General features: G+C 41.5%; 1 protein-coding gene across 1 annotated transcript in view; it reads left to right on the top strand.

Moving 5' to 3' along the window:
- ANO6 (anoctamin 6) overlaps positions 1-16,352 on the top strand; it is a 127,944-nt gene that overhangs the window by 44,427 nt on the left and 67,165 nt on the right. The window contains exon 3 of the mRNA XM_060244948.1: positions 15,407-15,535. Within this exon, the coding sequence (XP_060100931.1) occupies positions 15,407-15,535 (129 nt within the window). The remainder of the gene's footprint in view (positions 1-15,406; positions 15,536-16,352) is intronic.

The following is a 16,352-nucleotide window of genomic DNA, read 5'->3' on the forward strand; positions in this document are numbered from 1 at the left end:
CTTTCACACCAGTGACCATCCCTGGACAGGTAGGGAGGGGGGATCTTAGTAGTTGGTATCTCCTTTGGCATGTAGATAGATGGGTTGTGAACCCATGTACTGACAGCATGGTGATTTGTCTGCCTGATGTGAAGGTATTGGACATTATGCTTGGTCCAGATAGACTGGTAGATGGTACTGGAGAGGAGCCAGTGGTCATAGTACACGTTGGCCAGGGCCATAGCCATGGTGGGGCAGACAGTGACCTGTCCCTACCATTAAAAGACTGAGGGCAGGCCCCGAGACCCACCAAATGCTACAAAAAAACCCTTTGTGAAACAATGGTGACATCAGGGGGTGTGGTCTAATATTCAAATGAGTTCCCGATGGATGTTTTCTACAACCCCCCCCCCCCCCATTAAAGGGGGTTGTGAAGAAGAAATTGAAAGGAAAGTTAAGGAGGGTCAAATCCCTTTGGGAAGCTTGGAGACTATTTAAAATTACAGTACCAGAAGCTCAGATAAAATGTATACCACAGGTTAGGAAAGGTACAAATAGGTACTAAAAAGGCCTGTGTGGTTAGCGAACAAAGTAATGGAAGCATTAATAAGTAAGGATTTCTTTAAGTGGTGGAAGGCTAGTGGGGTAAATAAATGGGAGCACAAGCTTTGGCAAATAAAATGCAATGCAGATAGGCAAAAAGGGACTATGAGGAATTATATTGCAAAAATATAAACCAACAGTAAAAATTTCTTCAAATATATTAGAAGCAGAAAACCAGCCAAGGAGGCAGTGGGGCCCTTGGATGATCAGGGGGTGAAAGGGTTACTAAAGGATGATAGTGGAATGGCAGAGAAGCTGAATGCATTTTTTTGCCTCTGTTTTCACTTTGGAAGGTGGGAGGTGCCTGTCCACTCCAGAACTGCCAATTTGGGGAGGGTATGTGTGTTGAAAGAGTTGGATTTAGGTGATAAGAGAGGAGGTCCTATGACTGAGAGACAAATTAAAAACTGACTGATCACCAGGCCCAGGTGGCATACATCCAAGAGTTCTGAAAGAACTCAGATGTGGATCTCCTGACAAAAAATATGCAATCTATCACTAAAATCTGCCTTCATTCTCGAGGACTGGAAGATAGCTAATATAACCCTCATCTTTAAAAAAAAAGTTCCAGAGGAGATCTGTAAAATTACAGGCTGGTCAGTCTAATGTTAACATGGGGTAAATTGGTGGAATCCATTGTCAAAGATAGAATTAGTAGGCATATTGAGGAAGAATCAGCATGGATTCTGTAAGGGAAGATTTTATCTCACTAACCTTTTAGAGTTCTTTGAGAGGGTCAGCAAATATGTAGACTTCCAAAAAGTTTTTGATAAAGTTCTTCATCAAAGGCTCCTAAGAAAACTCAGCAGTCTTGGGAGAAGAGGATAAGTCCCCTTGTGAATTAAAAACTAGTTAATTAACAGGAAAACAGAGAATGAGTATAAATAGGCAGTTTTCACAGTGGAAGGTGATAAACCGTGGAATACTATGAGGCTTGGTACTACATCTGGGGCGTTTTCGCACTTAGCGTTTGCTACCGGTAGTCCGCGGAGGAAATATGTCCGGATCATTTTCCTTGTTTTCGCACATTGCCTCTTTTGCGCAGTCGCTTTCCATGAAGCCCCGGCTCAAATAGTTTTCGCACTAGCATCGACTTGAGTTCGATGCCCTGTCAATCTTTTTTTTTTTTAAGCGCAAGTCTGGTTGCGTTACTACGTAACAATGAGCGGTCACAGTTGTTCCTTTCCCTTCTTTTCGTGGGCAAACCGCATCACGTGTGCCGCTTCTGCTTATGGATTGGCTGCAGCTGTAGCATCCTCCACAGCCCTTTATGTATTGACAGAAGCATTCACAGTGGAGAATCTGGATAACGAGACTGTGGCGTGTCTTTATTCCAGAGTGGAGGTTTTGCTTTTGTGTCTGTACGCCGGACGCCAACTGATTAATGCATATGCAAGGAGTCTCACTTCCATGAGAAGCCTCCCAGCACTAGATTCCCCCCCCCCAACACTTATGTCCGCAGGGATCGACCCTGATTCCGTAGTTCCATATGACCAAATTACGGAGTTGCGAAATATCGCAATAACGCTGACAGCCTGAAGAGAGAGAGAGAAATCGAGGGGTAATCGAGAGAGAGAGAGAGAGAGGGTGTTTGTGTGTGTGTGTGTGTGGCAGCTTCTTCCCTTCCCAGCCTCGCTCCCTCCCGGCCTTTCCACAAGACGCGCCTGTTGAACACATTAAAACTGTGCTGGATGCGAAGGTTGGGCTTGGAGAACCCTCTTTGGCTCCCCCTTTCCCTGTCCTGGTCTCAGAGACGTCATGGGAGGGAGGTATAAAATTTCAAGGCAGAGGAGTAGAGAGAGGCAGTGTGTGCTGTGAGCCAGCGATTAGGAGCTGGGCAGCAGGAGCGGCGGCGGCAGCAGAGCCCAGGCAAGCGAGCAGGGGGCCAAGGTCCGCCTCGAGCTGCGTGACCGCAGAGCAGGCAAGGAAGGAGGCCAGGCGCTCCCGGGGCTCTCTCGTCTTGTCCCATCCTGTCTCTCCATGAAGCTGAGGCGTAGCTCTTGAGGGGCGAGTCCGCTCGGGTGCTGCTGCCATCCCGAGGGGCATGCCAAGCCCGCGGGAGGCATGATTGGGGCACGGCGGCCGCCACAAGTGCGCTCCGGGGCCCGCCTGGCACGTGCGCTCCCGGCTGCGCCTCTGCCACGCCTGGCTGGGGAGCTGGCTGGCGCAGCGTGAATTCGGAGCGCAGACAAGGCCGCCCAAGCTGGCAGGTTCTCCTGGCCCCGGCGAACCAAGCCGCCGCTTCGCTTTGGCCCGCGCCGGCACTAGATTCCCCCCCCCCCAACACTTATGTCCTCAGGGATCGAAATTTCGTAGCTGTGAAATATCGCTATTACGCAAGGAACTGAAATGAAGAAAAAAAAATGGCCGGGCAGGCACGTTTCGGAAGCACCACGAACACGGCTGATGATTGGCCAGGCCAGCAGCGTAGGGATGGAGTGGGAGGACTGAAAGGCAGAGGAGGGTGCCGCCCCCAAAGCAGTCGATACGGATCTGATGAGTTTCCCACTAAAAAATCCGTGGAGTGGATCCGGAGGTTTTAGGAAACTCCACTTGCATCCGCATTCAGATACTGCGGGGTGAAACTGCTGAAGCCGCGGATCAAACCGTGACCGCGGAGCAACATGTGCGAAAACCAGCAAAAGATCAGGAGCTAAATGGGATGCCACCCCGGAGTAAACGCTAGTGCGAAAACGGCCCTGGTGTATTTTAACTTGTATGTTAATGATTTGGAGTTGGTAATAAGCAATGAAGTGGCTAAGTTTGTGCATGACACTGTTCAGGGCAATGAGAACCAGGGAGAACTGTGAAGCACTCCTGAAGGATCTGTTGAGGTTGGACAAGTGGGAATCAGTATGGCAAGTGACATTCAACATGGGCAAGTGCAAAGTAATGCACATTGGAGCCAAAAATCCTAACTATAAATAGACATTGATGGGGTCCAAACTGGTAGTAACTGACCAGGAGAGAGACCCAAGTGGGCAGCCATGTTGGTCTGAAGCAGCAGAACAAAGTAGGAGTCAACTCACACCTTTAGGACCAACAAAGTTTTATTCAGAACGTAAACTTTCATATGCAGGCATACTTCTTCAGACAAGGGGATAAGGTACAGTGGGCTGAAATACATGTAGTTGGTGGGTTAAGAGTGCATACTGATACAAAGCTAAGATCACATGGCAAAACAGTGTAACAAATTAGAAGGCCATTTGGTCTGGATAGTCATAAAAGGTAATAAAAGTTGCCTGCCAATTGGTGCTGCAAGTCTAGGTAAAACAAAAGGACATATATTTCCTTGTTCTTGTCCACATAATTTACTTCTCAGCATCATTCTATACATTATAAACATCATTCTAGTTAGCCATTAGAAAAAAATTCATAAAATGAAAATGGGTTAAGTATATGTAATAAGATAAACAGCCAATATCTCTTATTTGAGTATGTCAATACAAAACATTATTCTGATACACTATTATTAAAGAGAAATACATTGGAATACTGTAGATGTATAGCTATACTTCCTGAGAGTGGGTTTAGCATATGTAATGAGATAAAAAAACAACAATATCTCTGTTCAGTCCTGGGGAGGTGTTTGTTCCAAGTTTCATAATAATTTGTAATTCAGCAGTTTTTCTCTCCATCCTGTTCTTGAAGTTCCTTTGCAGTAAAACAGCTACTTTGAGGTCACCCATTGAATGCTTTGGAAGATTAAAGTGTTCTTCCACAAGTTTCTCAGTTCTGTAATTCCTGGTGTCAGATTTGTGTCCATTTATCCTTTGGCATAGAGGGTTTGTCCTGTTTGCCCTGTGTAGAGATCTACATCAAATGTTGTCTGAATCTCCCATATCCAAATGGTCTACCTATACAGAGAAGAAAATTAGCAATAGACTTGTCCATAGATTCTCTGTATATGCTCCCTTTTACAAATGCATATTACCTAATCAAATGCAGAATTCTAGATATTGAAATGCAAAACCTAATCAGTAAAGCAAATAAATCCTGCTCCCCTCTGAGTTTTGGAATTTTTCCGACTGTTGGCCGTTTGCTTTCCAACTTATCAGCCCTTCATGCCCCACAACTGCACAGAGCATTTGCACTTGCTAGATGCAATACTATCCCATCTGCAGTCATCTATGGCAGATATAATAAAACTCCATATTCAGCAAGACTCTGTTAATGCAATTTAAAACAGCTTGACTCAGTTTCTTATATTCCTCTTGACTGTCCCCAATATGATGATATATGCCTTAATACTTTAAATTCAATTTTGCTCAACATGACAGGTTGTTCAGACGCCGTGAAGGTGCGTCGTCTCCTGAATGATTCATCAGCCAAAATAACTGAAAAGATAGCCTTATTTTTAAGTCTGTTAATTAAGGATTGATTGCTTAATGTTTAGATGTATATGATTGACATACCTTTTTTTCCTTGTTACCTCTATACCTGTTCATTGTTTTATTTACTATCTGATATATGCCAATAAAGGCATGTGTGTGTGTGTGTGTGTGTGTGTGTGTGTGAGAACTTGTCGGGCTGAGCCATGTCGGGCTGGGCCATGTGTGTACCTATTTAAGATTAGGTAGCAGAGATATAAACTTTTTAAAGGACACAGACAAACATGACTAAAGATTTTTAAAAACTTAAAATAAAACATGCTTAAAACATTAACACTTGTTAAAAGGCATTTTCTCTGTATTTCTCCCATGGGATCCAGGGAACTGGGCAAAGGAAGCTCTGGCTTTTTCCCTTCCTCCCCAGGGAACCAGGAGAGGGAGGAGCCTCAACCAATGGAGAGAATCAAGATTTTGCTTTGTAGCTCCTGTGCGATTGAGCAAGCCTTGCAAAGCAAGCTGAGATGCAGAAGGAAGCAAGAGAGAGGGAGAAGGAAGCAGATGATAGCCAACTGCTTGGGGGCCTGATAGCAGCCCTCCAGGGGTCTGATTCAGCCCCCAGGCCACATGCTCGACACCCCTGATCAAGACACCTTCCCTATGAAGAAAGGTTAAAGAGGTTAGGGATCTTTAGCTTGGAGAAATGACAATTGAGAGGTGACATGATAGAAATTTGCAGAATTATGCATGGGATAGAGACAGTAAAGGAAGAAGTCCTTTTCTCCCTGTCTCACAATACAAGAACTCGTAGCCACTCAATGAAATTAATGAGCAGTAGGCTTAGAACAGATTAAAGGAAGTATTTCTTCATTCAAAGAATAATTAACATGTGGAATTCACTGCTGCAAAAAGTGGTGGTGGCTACAAGCATAGACAGCTTCAAGAGGGGATTGGATAAATTTATGAGGCAGAGCTATTATCCATGAGGTATAGATGGAACACTATGACTGGGTAGTGATTATTTGTATTCTGAGTGCTTGGGGGGGCGGGTCACAGTGGGAGGGCTTCTGGAGTTCTGGCTTCACTGGTAGACCTCCTGCTGGCACCTGGGTTTTGGCTACTGTGTGACACAGAGCATTGGATCAGATGGACCATTGATCTGATCCAGCATGGCTTTTTGTGTGTACCGCCCATTCCCGGGCGTTAAAATTGGGAGGGAGGGGGAGGCAAATAGGGATTTGCCTAGGGGGCGGAGGCGAGGGCCGATTTTGGTGACTCCGCCCTGCCAGTGCCCTAGACAAATGCCTAATTTGCCTAGTGGGCGGGCCAGCCGTGCTTAACATAATGTTGGATATTTAGCAGAGTAAATGAAGCACAATGAAGTAAATGAAGCAGTACAGATATGTGTGTGTTTTAACTTCTAAAAAAAAAAGTTTATTTCAAAATTAAGGGAAGGATCACATGGAAAGAAAACAATCTTCCTAGTTCTTATCTACTCCATCCTGTTTTTGTTTTGTTTTTTTGTTCTCTCTGAATCTAAGAAGAAAAGAATGGAAATTTTCCCTCAAATGCTCCACTCCTTGTGTGTTTGCAGAATAGCATGAACTATCTCCAATATATTGATTAGCCAACAGTCAATCTTAAGGTCACCTCACTAAGAAGAAAACCTCCCACTTTTTGGTGGGAAGAATAGGGTTGCCAATCCCCAGTTGGGTATGGCAACTGGAGTGAAACTCATGGGTAGGAGTTTTGTATCTCCACCAATCCCCATTTGGGGGCAGGGGATCCCCCAGGTTGGAGCCTCTCCTCCCATTTCAAGGCTATCAGAAAGCAGGAGAAAATAGTTGCTGATGCTCCATTAGACCCTGTGGAGACCAGTCCCCATAGGGTATAATGGATACTTGACTTGCGGGTATCTGGGACTCTGGGAGGCTGTTTTTCTTGAGGCAGAGGCACCCAATTTTCAGCATAACTGCTGGTGCCTCTCTTCAACCCCCCCCCCCTAGTTTCAAAAGAAAGTGCTCCCATCCACCATTATTTCCAATGGAAGGAAAGCATTTAAAAGGAATGCAGTTCCATTAAATGTGATAGAAACTCACCCGGAACTCACTTTAAAGTTTCCTCTCCCAGAGCTTCCCTCCCCTTTCCCAGAATCTCCCGATAAGTCCCTTGCCTGCTTGTCAGCCTCACCTGACAACCATAGAGAAGAATCTGCTCTGTACCTAAATGGTTCTATGCTAAACTTGCTATTATTAGCTTACATAAACTTCATCAATACTTTCATGTCTGAATGGATGATACTTTCAAAACCCAACATATAATTTACAGTAATATTAATTACGACACATACTTCCTAATAAATTTCATATCAGTATGCAAGAGTTGTTTAAAGAAAAAATAAATACATTGTGCCAAAGATTGCCATGGTAATTATTAGTTCAATTCTAAGCAGAGTTGCACCTTTCTGAGCCACTGACTTCATATCTGTAACTCTGTTTACAACTGCTATGAAAGTTCCTCACCAAACCTCTGGAGTAAACGTCCCATCAAACTATCCTAGGTTTTTTTTTTTTAAAAAAAATCATTAAATAAACATCACAGATCAATCAGGTATTGGTGGCATGTGAAAGTACATGGCTGTCATTTTAATCTTAATTATTTAAAATGATTAATGACTATTTAATTATTCAGGGTAACAGTGGCTAATATGTGGTGCTTTATTCACAGATTACATGGCCTGTTTTCCTGCAATACCTCCAGTTGCTAATTATCTAATCCCTCACAAGAGCATACTCATATAAACATACAATGCCCGGGTAATTAGCAACTGGTGTAAATTATATTACACATCAACAAGCCCTAATTAGGAAGGAAGGGGAAAGAAAGAATAAGGTTTTGTCTAGGTTCAGGCATAAACTAATTTGGTACCTCCAGTGTATAGAAGAATGGTGAGGGATTCTTAAATTACTGCATTTCACCCTCACTTAATATATTTTATAAAATTAGTCCATCTTTCATACAGTGTAAAAAAGTTTCAGTTCTTAGCACCTACTTACAAGGGAAAAAAGTGTACTTTTTTTGTACAAAGTTGTTTCACATAATATATATTAAATACAATTACATTTAGTGGGTTGAATATTACAAAGCCAATGCAGGCAGAAAATATTGGAGGCAATAATACCTTCTGCCAGAATCTATGACTGGAATTTCAGCCTAAAACCACTTTACCTATAAACACGAAGTATTTTAAAACTTTGAAATTTAAAGTGAAAAGTCAAATTAATGAAATAGTCTTGCAAAGGGTGGAGGGAGAGACCACTTCCATCAATCTACTTGACCCAGTTGGCCTGCTTTTCCCTCAGACTCATAGTTCAGTTACCTTCATTGGCATTAAAGGAGAGATAAAAGAGGGGAAAAAATAGATGTACACACACATGCATACAAATAGATAAAACATGCCAACATGAATCAAGACAAAAGAACATTCTAAAAGGGTCTAAAATCTGTAGAAAAATAAGTCAAAAGTCAATCTGTCTAATACAAATTTAAATGACAGTACATTACTGCGTATAAGAAGAGCAGCCTGCAAAAACTTCGCCACAACATCAGTTGCGTTTCCATCTTTGTTGTTTGATACAGCAGTTTATATGAATCAGGAAGCTCTAAGATACTATCAAGAAGTAATGATAAAATGCTGTGTCGAATATTAACATATTAACAGCATTCTAATAATACATGAGACACAGTTTCAATGGATCCACTTGCACAAGATTGACTAAACAATCTTGTAGCCCAGAGTATCAAACTGGTTTCCTGGAATATTGCTGGATGGAGAAGCAAAGCCGATGACCAAGAGTTCTTAGACTATCTTAGAACCCATGATATTATTCTTCTGCAAGAGACTTGGTCAACCATGTCACTATATCTTGAGGGGTATAAAGCATTTTCTCAGTCCGCAACCAAGACTAATAATAACATCTGTCCTCATGCCGGCCTTACTACATTTGTTTCCACAATCTTTGATGTAAATCTCATTGGTTTGCAGGAATGTCAGGAATGCCAGGATCTAGCTCTTGTAAACGTGCTCATTTTTTATTGAGTCTCTGTTATAATAATTAATGTTTACTTATCTCCTTCGAAAGATAGAATAGCTCTGGCTAACCAGTGGAACAGATTGATGGTCCTTATAGAAGAACTGACCCAATTATTTCATCAGAGTGATATTATCCTAGCTGGGGATTTTAATGCCAGGATGGGTAATAATATTCAGGATCTTGCTACTATGTCTAGCCTTGATATGGAGACATTTAATCCCCTATTATTACCTGGCAACAGATATTCCTGGGATAATATGTTTAATTTAGCCGGACAATACCTTATACTAATATGTGCCCAATTTCATTTACTTTGGTTGAGGTTTAACAGTCTTTGGAGAGGCAGATAGTTCTACCTTTATCTCCACTAGAGATATAAGGCAGCTTCATATGTTCATAACCTCTAGTGGAGATGGACAACCTTGTTTCTACAGACCAAAAGATCTGGTGGATCTGGTTCAGGTGGATCATGGGTCATAGGTTGTAAACTGTTGTTGTTATCTAACTCAAGTGTAAGGGCCAAGGGCAAATGGTCACTGTAAAGCTGATCTTGAATTGAGAAATCACAAATGAAGGATCAATGAAGTCTACAGGGCACATGCCTAAAGCTTGGACCAATGCAATTATAGTTCTGGTTTTCAAAAAGGGTGACCACTCAAATGTTAGGCCCATTAGCTTTTTTATCTGTTATCGACAAACTGTATGCAAAATTATTACAAAACAAATTCTACACTTGGCTAACAACTCGGAAGTACATTTGCCCAGAGGAAATAGGCTTTAGCCAAGGGAAATTGACTCTGGACCACTGTTTGGTTCTCTCTCACCTTGTCAATAAGTATATAGAGCACAGAAGATCCAAACTGTATGTGGCGTTCTTGGATCTCAGAGGGGCTTTTGATTCTCTCCCCAGAAGTCATCTTTGGGGGAAGATGGCTGACACATCCCTAGATAAGAGGCTAATTTTTTAAATTATTAGACTCCATATGACCATTTAGTGCCAAATTAGATACTCTGTCTCAGGAAGACTAACCCAAAAAATCCTGACCAACAAAGGAGTCAAACAGAGTTGTGTTCTTGCACACCTTCTTTTTAATTTTTTTCTATCTGATCTTGTCCCCTTTTTGACTCAAGTGGACAGCCACAGCACTAAATTGGGTACCACCAATTCCCAATTTTGCTTTATGCAGATGACGCGGTCCTATTGTCCTGCTCCTGAGTAGGTTTACTTAGATGATTAAATTGCTGCCAAGAATACTGTAAAATCAACCAATAAGAATTAAATTACGAGAAATTGAAAGTGTTAGTCTTCTCCAAATCTACAAAGCAATATACTTGGAGGGTGGGTAACCACGAGTTCCAACAAGTAAAACACTTTAAGAACTTAGGTCTGCATTTTCAAGTTACTACATCATGGATCCAACAACGCAAAGTAACACTAAAGCAAATCTTAACACACTTCTGCGCTTCTATTTCTCTGAAAGAGGGAACCAATATATTTCAGCTGTGCTGAAAGTTTTTAATTCCCTCAGACTCCATCAGTGGCTGTCCTGAAGAACAGCAAAGAATCATAGAATCACAGAATCATAGAGTTGGAAGGGACCTGTAGGATCATCTAGTCCAACCCCCTGGTTCTGGTCCTACCTTCTGGGGCAACAGAAAACAATTCCACACCATCCTCTATATGACAGCCCTTCAAGTACTTGAAGATGGTGATCATATCACCTCTCAGCCACCTCTTCTCCAGGCTAAACATCCCCAGCTCCTTCAACCTTTCCTCATAGGACTTGGTCACCATCTTTGTCGCCCTCCTCTGGACCCGTTCCAGCTTGTCTATATCCTTCTTAAAATGTGTTGCCCAAAACTGAACACAATACTCCAAGTGAGGTCTTACCAGAGCAGAGTAAAGCGATACCATCACATCATGTGATCTGGACACTATACTTCTGCTGATATAGCCCAAAATTGCATTTGCCTTTTTAGCCACCGCATCACACTGTTGACTCATGTTCAGCGTATGATCAACTAAGACCCCTAGATCCTTTTCGCACATACTACTACTAAGACAAGTCTCCCCCATCCTATAACCATGCATTGGATTTTTCCTAACTAAATGCAGAACTTTACCTTTATCCCTGTTAAAATTCATTTTATTGATTTTAGTCCAGTTTTCCAGCCTGTCAAGGTCATCCTGTATCCTGTTTCTGTCTTCTTCTGTGTTTGCAACCCCTCCCGATTTCATATCATCTGCAAATTTAATAAGCATTCCCTCAATTCCTTCATCCAAATCATTTATAAAGATGTTGAACAACTAGGTCCCAGGACAGATCCTTGAGGTCACTCCTCTCCAAGAGGATGAGGAACCATTCATAAGCACCCATTGGGTGCCATCTATCAACCAGGTACAGATCCACCTAACTGTAACAGGAACCAAACCACATTTTACCCATTTGTCAACAAGAATATTATGTGGAACCTTATCAAAACCCTTACTGAAATCAAGATAAACCATGTCTACAGCATTCCCCTGATCCAACAAGGTAGTAACTTTCTCAAAAAAGGAGATCAGGGCTGTGATCACACACACTAAATAATGCACTTTCAATCCACTTTCAGTGCACTTTCCAACTGGATTTTGCCAGTTCGCAGAGTCCAATCCAGTTGGAAAGTGCATTGAAAGTAAATTGAAAGTGCATTATTTAGTGTGTGTGTGACCACAGCCCAGGTTAGTCTGACATGGCTTGTTCTTGAGAAATCCATGCTGGCTCTTAGTAATCACAGCCATCCTTTCTAAATGACTGTTTGATTGGTTGTTCTAAAACTTTTCCAGGTATAGATGTCAAGCTCACAGGTCAGTAGTAGTTATCTGGATCTTCCTTTTCCTCATTCTTGAAAATGGGGACAACATTTGCCCACCTCCAATTTTCCGGCACTTCAGCTGTTCCTCAAGACTTCTCAAAAATAATGGACAGAGGTTCAAAAATTACATCTGCAAGTTCTTTTAGTACCCTTGGATGCAGTTCATTTGGCCCTGAGGACTTTGTTTCATTTAAAGAAACTAGGTGTTTATGTGCTACCCCTATGCTGATCCTAGGCTGCAGCTCCCTTCGCTCATCATGTGTTCTGGTTTTGCCATGTTGAGCAACGTTTCCCTCACAAGAGAAGACTGAGGAAAAGTCAGAATTGATTAGTTTTGCCCTGCTGTTCATCACCAGTTACAGTTTCACTTTCCTGTCCCTGCAAGGGGCCTACCATGTCGTAGCTCTATTTCTTACTTTGTATATAAGAAAAGAACTCCTTTTTGTTGTTTTTAGCAGCTCTTACTAGCTTAAGCTCATACTGAGCTTTAGCTTTCCTAACCCATTATCTACAAGCACTGGTTATTTGTTTATATTCATCCTTGGTTATAAGACCCTCCTTTCATTTCCTACATGAGTCTTTTTCCTCCCTCCTTAAGTCTTTAGAGAGCTGTTTATAGAGTCACCTTAGCTTCTTTTAGGCTGCTTCGATTTTTCCTTCTCATAGGAATCGTTTGTGATTGTGCCTTCAATATTTTGCTTTTAAGAAACTCCCACCCCTCTTCAACTCCCTTCTTCTTAAGTATTTCTGACCATGGTATTTTATCCTGCATAACTCTTAAGTTTTTCAAAATTTACTTTCCTGAAGTCCAAATTATATGTCTGACTACATACGGCTTTTCCCTTCCCTAACACTGTAAATTCCAAAATCACAGGGTCACTACTGCCCAGGGTACCCACTACTTCCACCTCATCAATCAGTTCTTCCCAAGGGAGGAGGAGGGAGCAAGCTCCTCCTGTTGACTGAGGCTCCTTCTCCCTCCATCTCCTTTGGGTAAGAGGGAAAGAGCAAAAGGCTGCTTTGCTCAGCTGCCTCAATTGTGCAGGAGAAATACAAAAAAACCTTTTAGACCAACAAAGTTTTATTCAAGGTAAGATCTTTTTGCCTTGCTGCAGTGTGTGTATGTGTGTGTGTGTGTGTGTGTTGTTAAGCTGCTTTTTTTTTTGCCAAGGCACTGTGTTCAGCTCATTTCCTTTGTAGACTGGGGATTTTCAACCTAGGCTTCCGAGACAGTAAGATGATACTAACCATTATACATTGCTGCCTCTCTATTCTTGCACTGCCTCATAGGAGTTGCAGTTATTTTTCTGGGGAAGACTGTAATTTTTTAGATAAACACATAGCCCCTCAGTCTGTGGGAGTGATCACATGAGAGATCTGGCTAGACCTAGCCAACCTCCTTTCCAGATTTAATGTGTACTATCACATGCACACATCTGCCCCCCAAGTCCCGCCCATACCTATCTCATCTGAGGATGGGCTGGAACCAGATTGAATAGGTATCAAACCTCTAAAATGTATGCAGGGCACATTTCCTGACTGTCTGAATGGCTGGATGCATTCTGCACCCACCTCGCACCTGCCCCACATGCTCATGAGCAGTCTGAATGCTCATCTTGCACATATGCAGCCTGTGTTCCTAGGACACAGAGCACTGACCATGAGATTTCTGTAATAATGTCAATAAATCAAAAGTAGGTTTGCAACTTACAAATATACACCCGAACAGCACACTCAAGATCGCTACAGCACAGACAGTCTCTAGATTTTGATGCAATAATTCAGAGCAAGAGGTGTCAGTTATCAGAGACTGTTAAATAAAATATTGTATTATTTATTTATTACATTCAATTTATATCCCGCCCTCTCTGCAAGCGGACTCAGGGCGGCTCACAACATTATAATTGCAAGTTGGTAATGTTTTAAGCATGTTTTATTTTAAGTTAAAAAATTATTAATGGTGTTTGTGCCTTTTATAAAGTTTATATCACCCTCTCCCTTGCATGGAATTACATTTTATTACACACATGGCCTGCCCTGACAAGGTCTTATTTATGTAGATCCGGCCCTCATAACAAACATGAAAAATACCAGAGTTCTTTGCATAACCCTAGTTAGTGTCAGTTGAGCAGAAAGAGCTGGGAATTAACTGCTGAAGAGAGTTCAGTGTAGAACTGACTGGGAAGGTTGGCAAGGAGGAGTGGGAAGATTGCTGAAAACCCCTATAGAATAGTGATAGATCTTCTAGTTAGAGAGAAGAAATTCCCTGCCAGCTGATAAGGGAGATAGTTCTTAAGAGCAGAGTGATCCCTGGTATGTTCAGAGAAAGAATTTGGGTACTTGGTAGTATATCTCTGCCATCTGAAATCTGAAGAGTCAGACAAATTAAAATATATAGATGAGGTCCATCAGTGGCTATTAGCCACAGCTTATTGTTGGAACTCTCTGTCTGGGGCATTGATGTTCTGTATTCTTGTGCTTGGGGTGGGGCACAGTGGAAGGGCTTCTAGCCCCACTGGTGGACCTCTTGATAGAACTTGGGGTTTTTTGGCCATTGTGTGACACAGTGTTGGACTGGATAGGCCATTGGCCTGATCCAACATGGCTTCTCTTATGTTTATATGTGTCTGTCTGTCTGTCTGTCTTATCTATCTAGGAAAAAACTGAAACCAAAGCCTGTCATCTCAAAGATTCTAAGACCTTGTGTAAAGCTTTAAACTCTCGCATGTTGGAAACATATGAACTGATTTTACCAAGTTACCTCAGAGTTATGTTTGATTCACCTCAGACGTTTTACTCCTGATTTCACCTGACCTTTCCCCCTCTATGTTGAATAAAATATTTTATTTTTATCTTTAAAAAGTCTCTTTTGTGCCATTTTCAGTAGTTTAAATTAAAAGGTGATCTTGTCTCTTCCTTCAAGTTCCTGGGCTGAGCCAGCAACAAAATACAATACAGTGACAGGGTGGGACATCCATAAACCTTAAGAAAAGAAGAAAGTAGATAAAGGAGCTGCTCAGCCAAGAAGGATGAAAAAACTGAGGGAAAATCCTGTGTGTGAAGGAGGAAAGAGGGTGAGGTTATCATAATCATCTTCAAGAAACAGTCCACAATATTTATTCACCAAGATCTATAATTACATATTCGTATAGCTTGTTAGCTTTAGTGTAATATTTGCAGTTCCAGTCTAAGCTGAGTTACACCCTTGTAAGTCTGTTCAGGTCAATGAGCTTAGAAGAGTCTAATTCTGTTTAGTATTGCATTGTTATTCTGCTGTGTAGGAGGTCAATGAGCTTAGAAGAGTCTAATTCTGTTTAGTATTGCATTGTTATTCTGCTGTGTAGGGGGTGCATGCATACTCTTTAAAAAAAAATCAATTAACATCCTTTTGTCTTTATGTTATCTACTATTTGTTATTTCATTGGCTGTTCATTTTAGCTATGTTGCTTGTGCTGAATGTGATAGTCAATGGAATTTATTTATGCCAGACAAAAGTTGATGGACAAATACTATAATGCTGAAGGTATTATGCTTTTTTTTTTACAGGCAGAGTTTAATCAGAACCATGAATCCCTATTCTTTAACGATGGCCAGAGAAGAATTGATTTTGTTTTAGTGTATGAAGATGAGAGCAAAAAGGAAAATCGAAAGAGGAGTATTAATAAAAAGCAAAAGGTATGAATTGTACTCTGTTTTATGTAGCCATTGATCAAGACTTTTCTTTTTGCGCGATTCCAAGCTTCTGTTTTAATTATTCTTAGAATCTCTTGGTTAAACTGTCTCACAGCTTCCAAAGGTGTGCTAATTTTCTAAAAAATGTTTGAGTCATCATTTAAATCATCTCAAAGACTAGACTTGCTGTTCTCTTCCTTTTCTCATTCATTGACTTGGAGTTAAAAGATATCTTACCTAGCCATTGAGCTGAGCGATACTTGGGGCTGGCATGCTTGGTTTCTTTTAATAACACAGGCTGCAAAGAGATGATCAAAGCTAAAGATAGTGGCAGGAAGCTTTACATGTTATAAGATATGCATAACTGTCTAAACCACAACACTCTTTCCGTTTCTTCTTCCTGTTTTACTTTCCTGAGTTTTAGAACCGATCTACACATTCAGAGTCACATGATATAGAATCACGTGATAGATATAGACTTGGAAACTACAACTCTTCAGAATACAGATTCTCCCCTCTCCCTGAGCAAAACCTCTGCACATGGAAACTTCACATGACAGAAGGAAGGCTAGACTAGAACTTTTGTGTACAGCCATGTCAGTGCAAAAATAAAAGCCAAAAAGCCAAGAACACAATCCCCAATGGTACATTACAGTGTACAAGTGTTTGAGTTCCCCAGAATTCACGCCAGATGTCACAAAAGAAAAAAAGGAGAAAGCAGGTTTTCCAGGTCGTGATTTTTAAAGACCATGTCATGCCAGCATATGGTGGATTTTCTGGCAGGCAAAGATCTAGAACTTATCCCTGACTTGCTTGCTTT

This window comes from Heteronotia binoei, chromosome 8 (genome assembly GCF_032191835.1).
Source record: "Heteronotia binoei isolate CCM8104 ecotype False Entrance Well chromosome 8, APGP_CSIRO_Hbin_v1, whole genome shotgun sequence".
In the NCBI taxonomy this organism is placed as follows: Eukaryota; Metazoa; Chordata; class Lepidosauria; order Squamata; family Gekkonidae; genus Heteronotia; species Heteronotia binoei.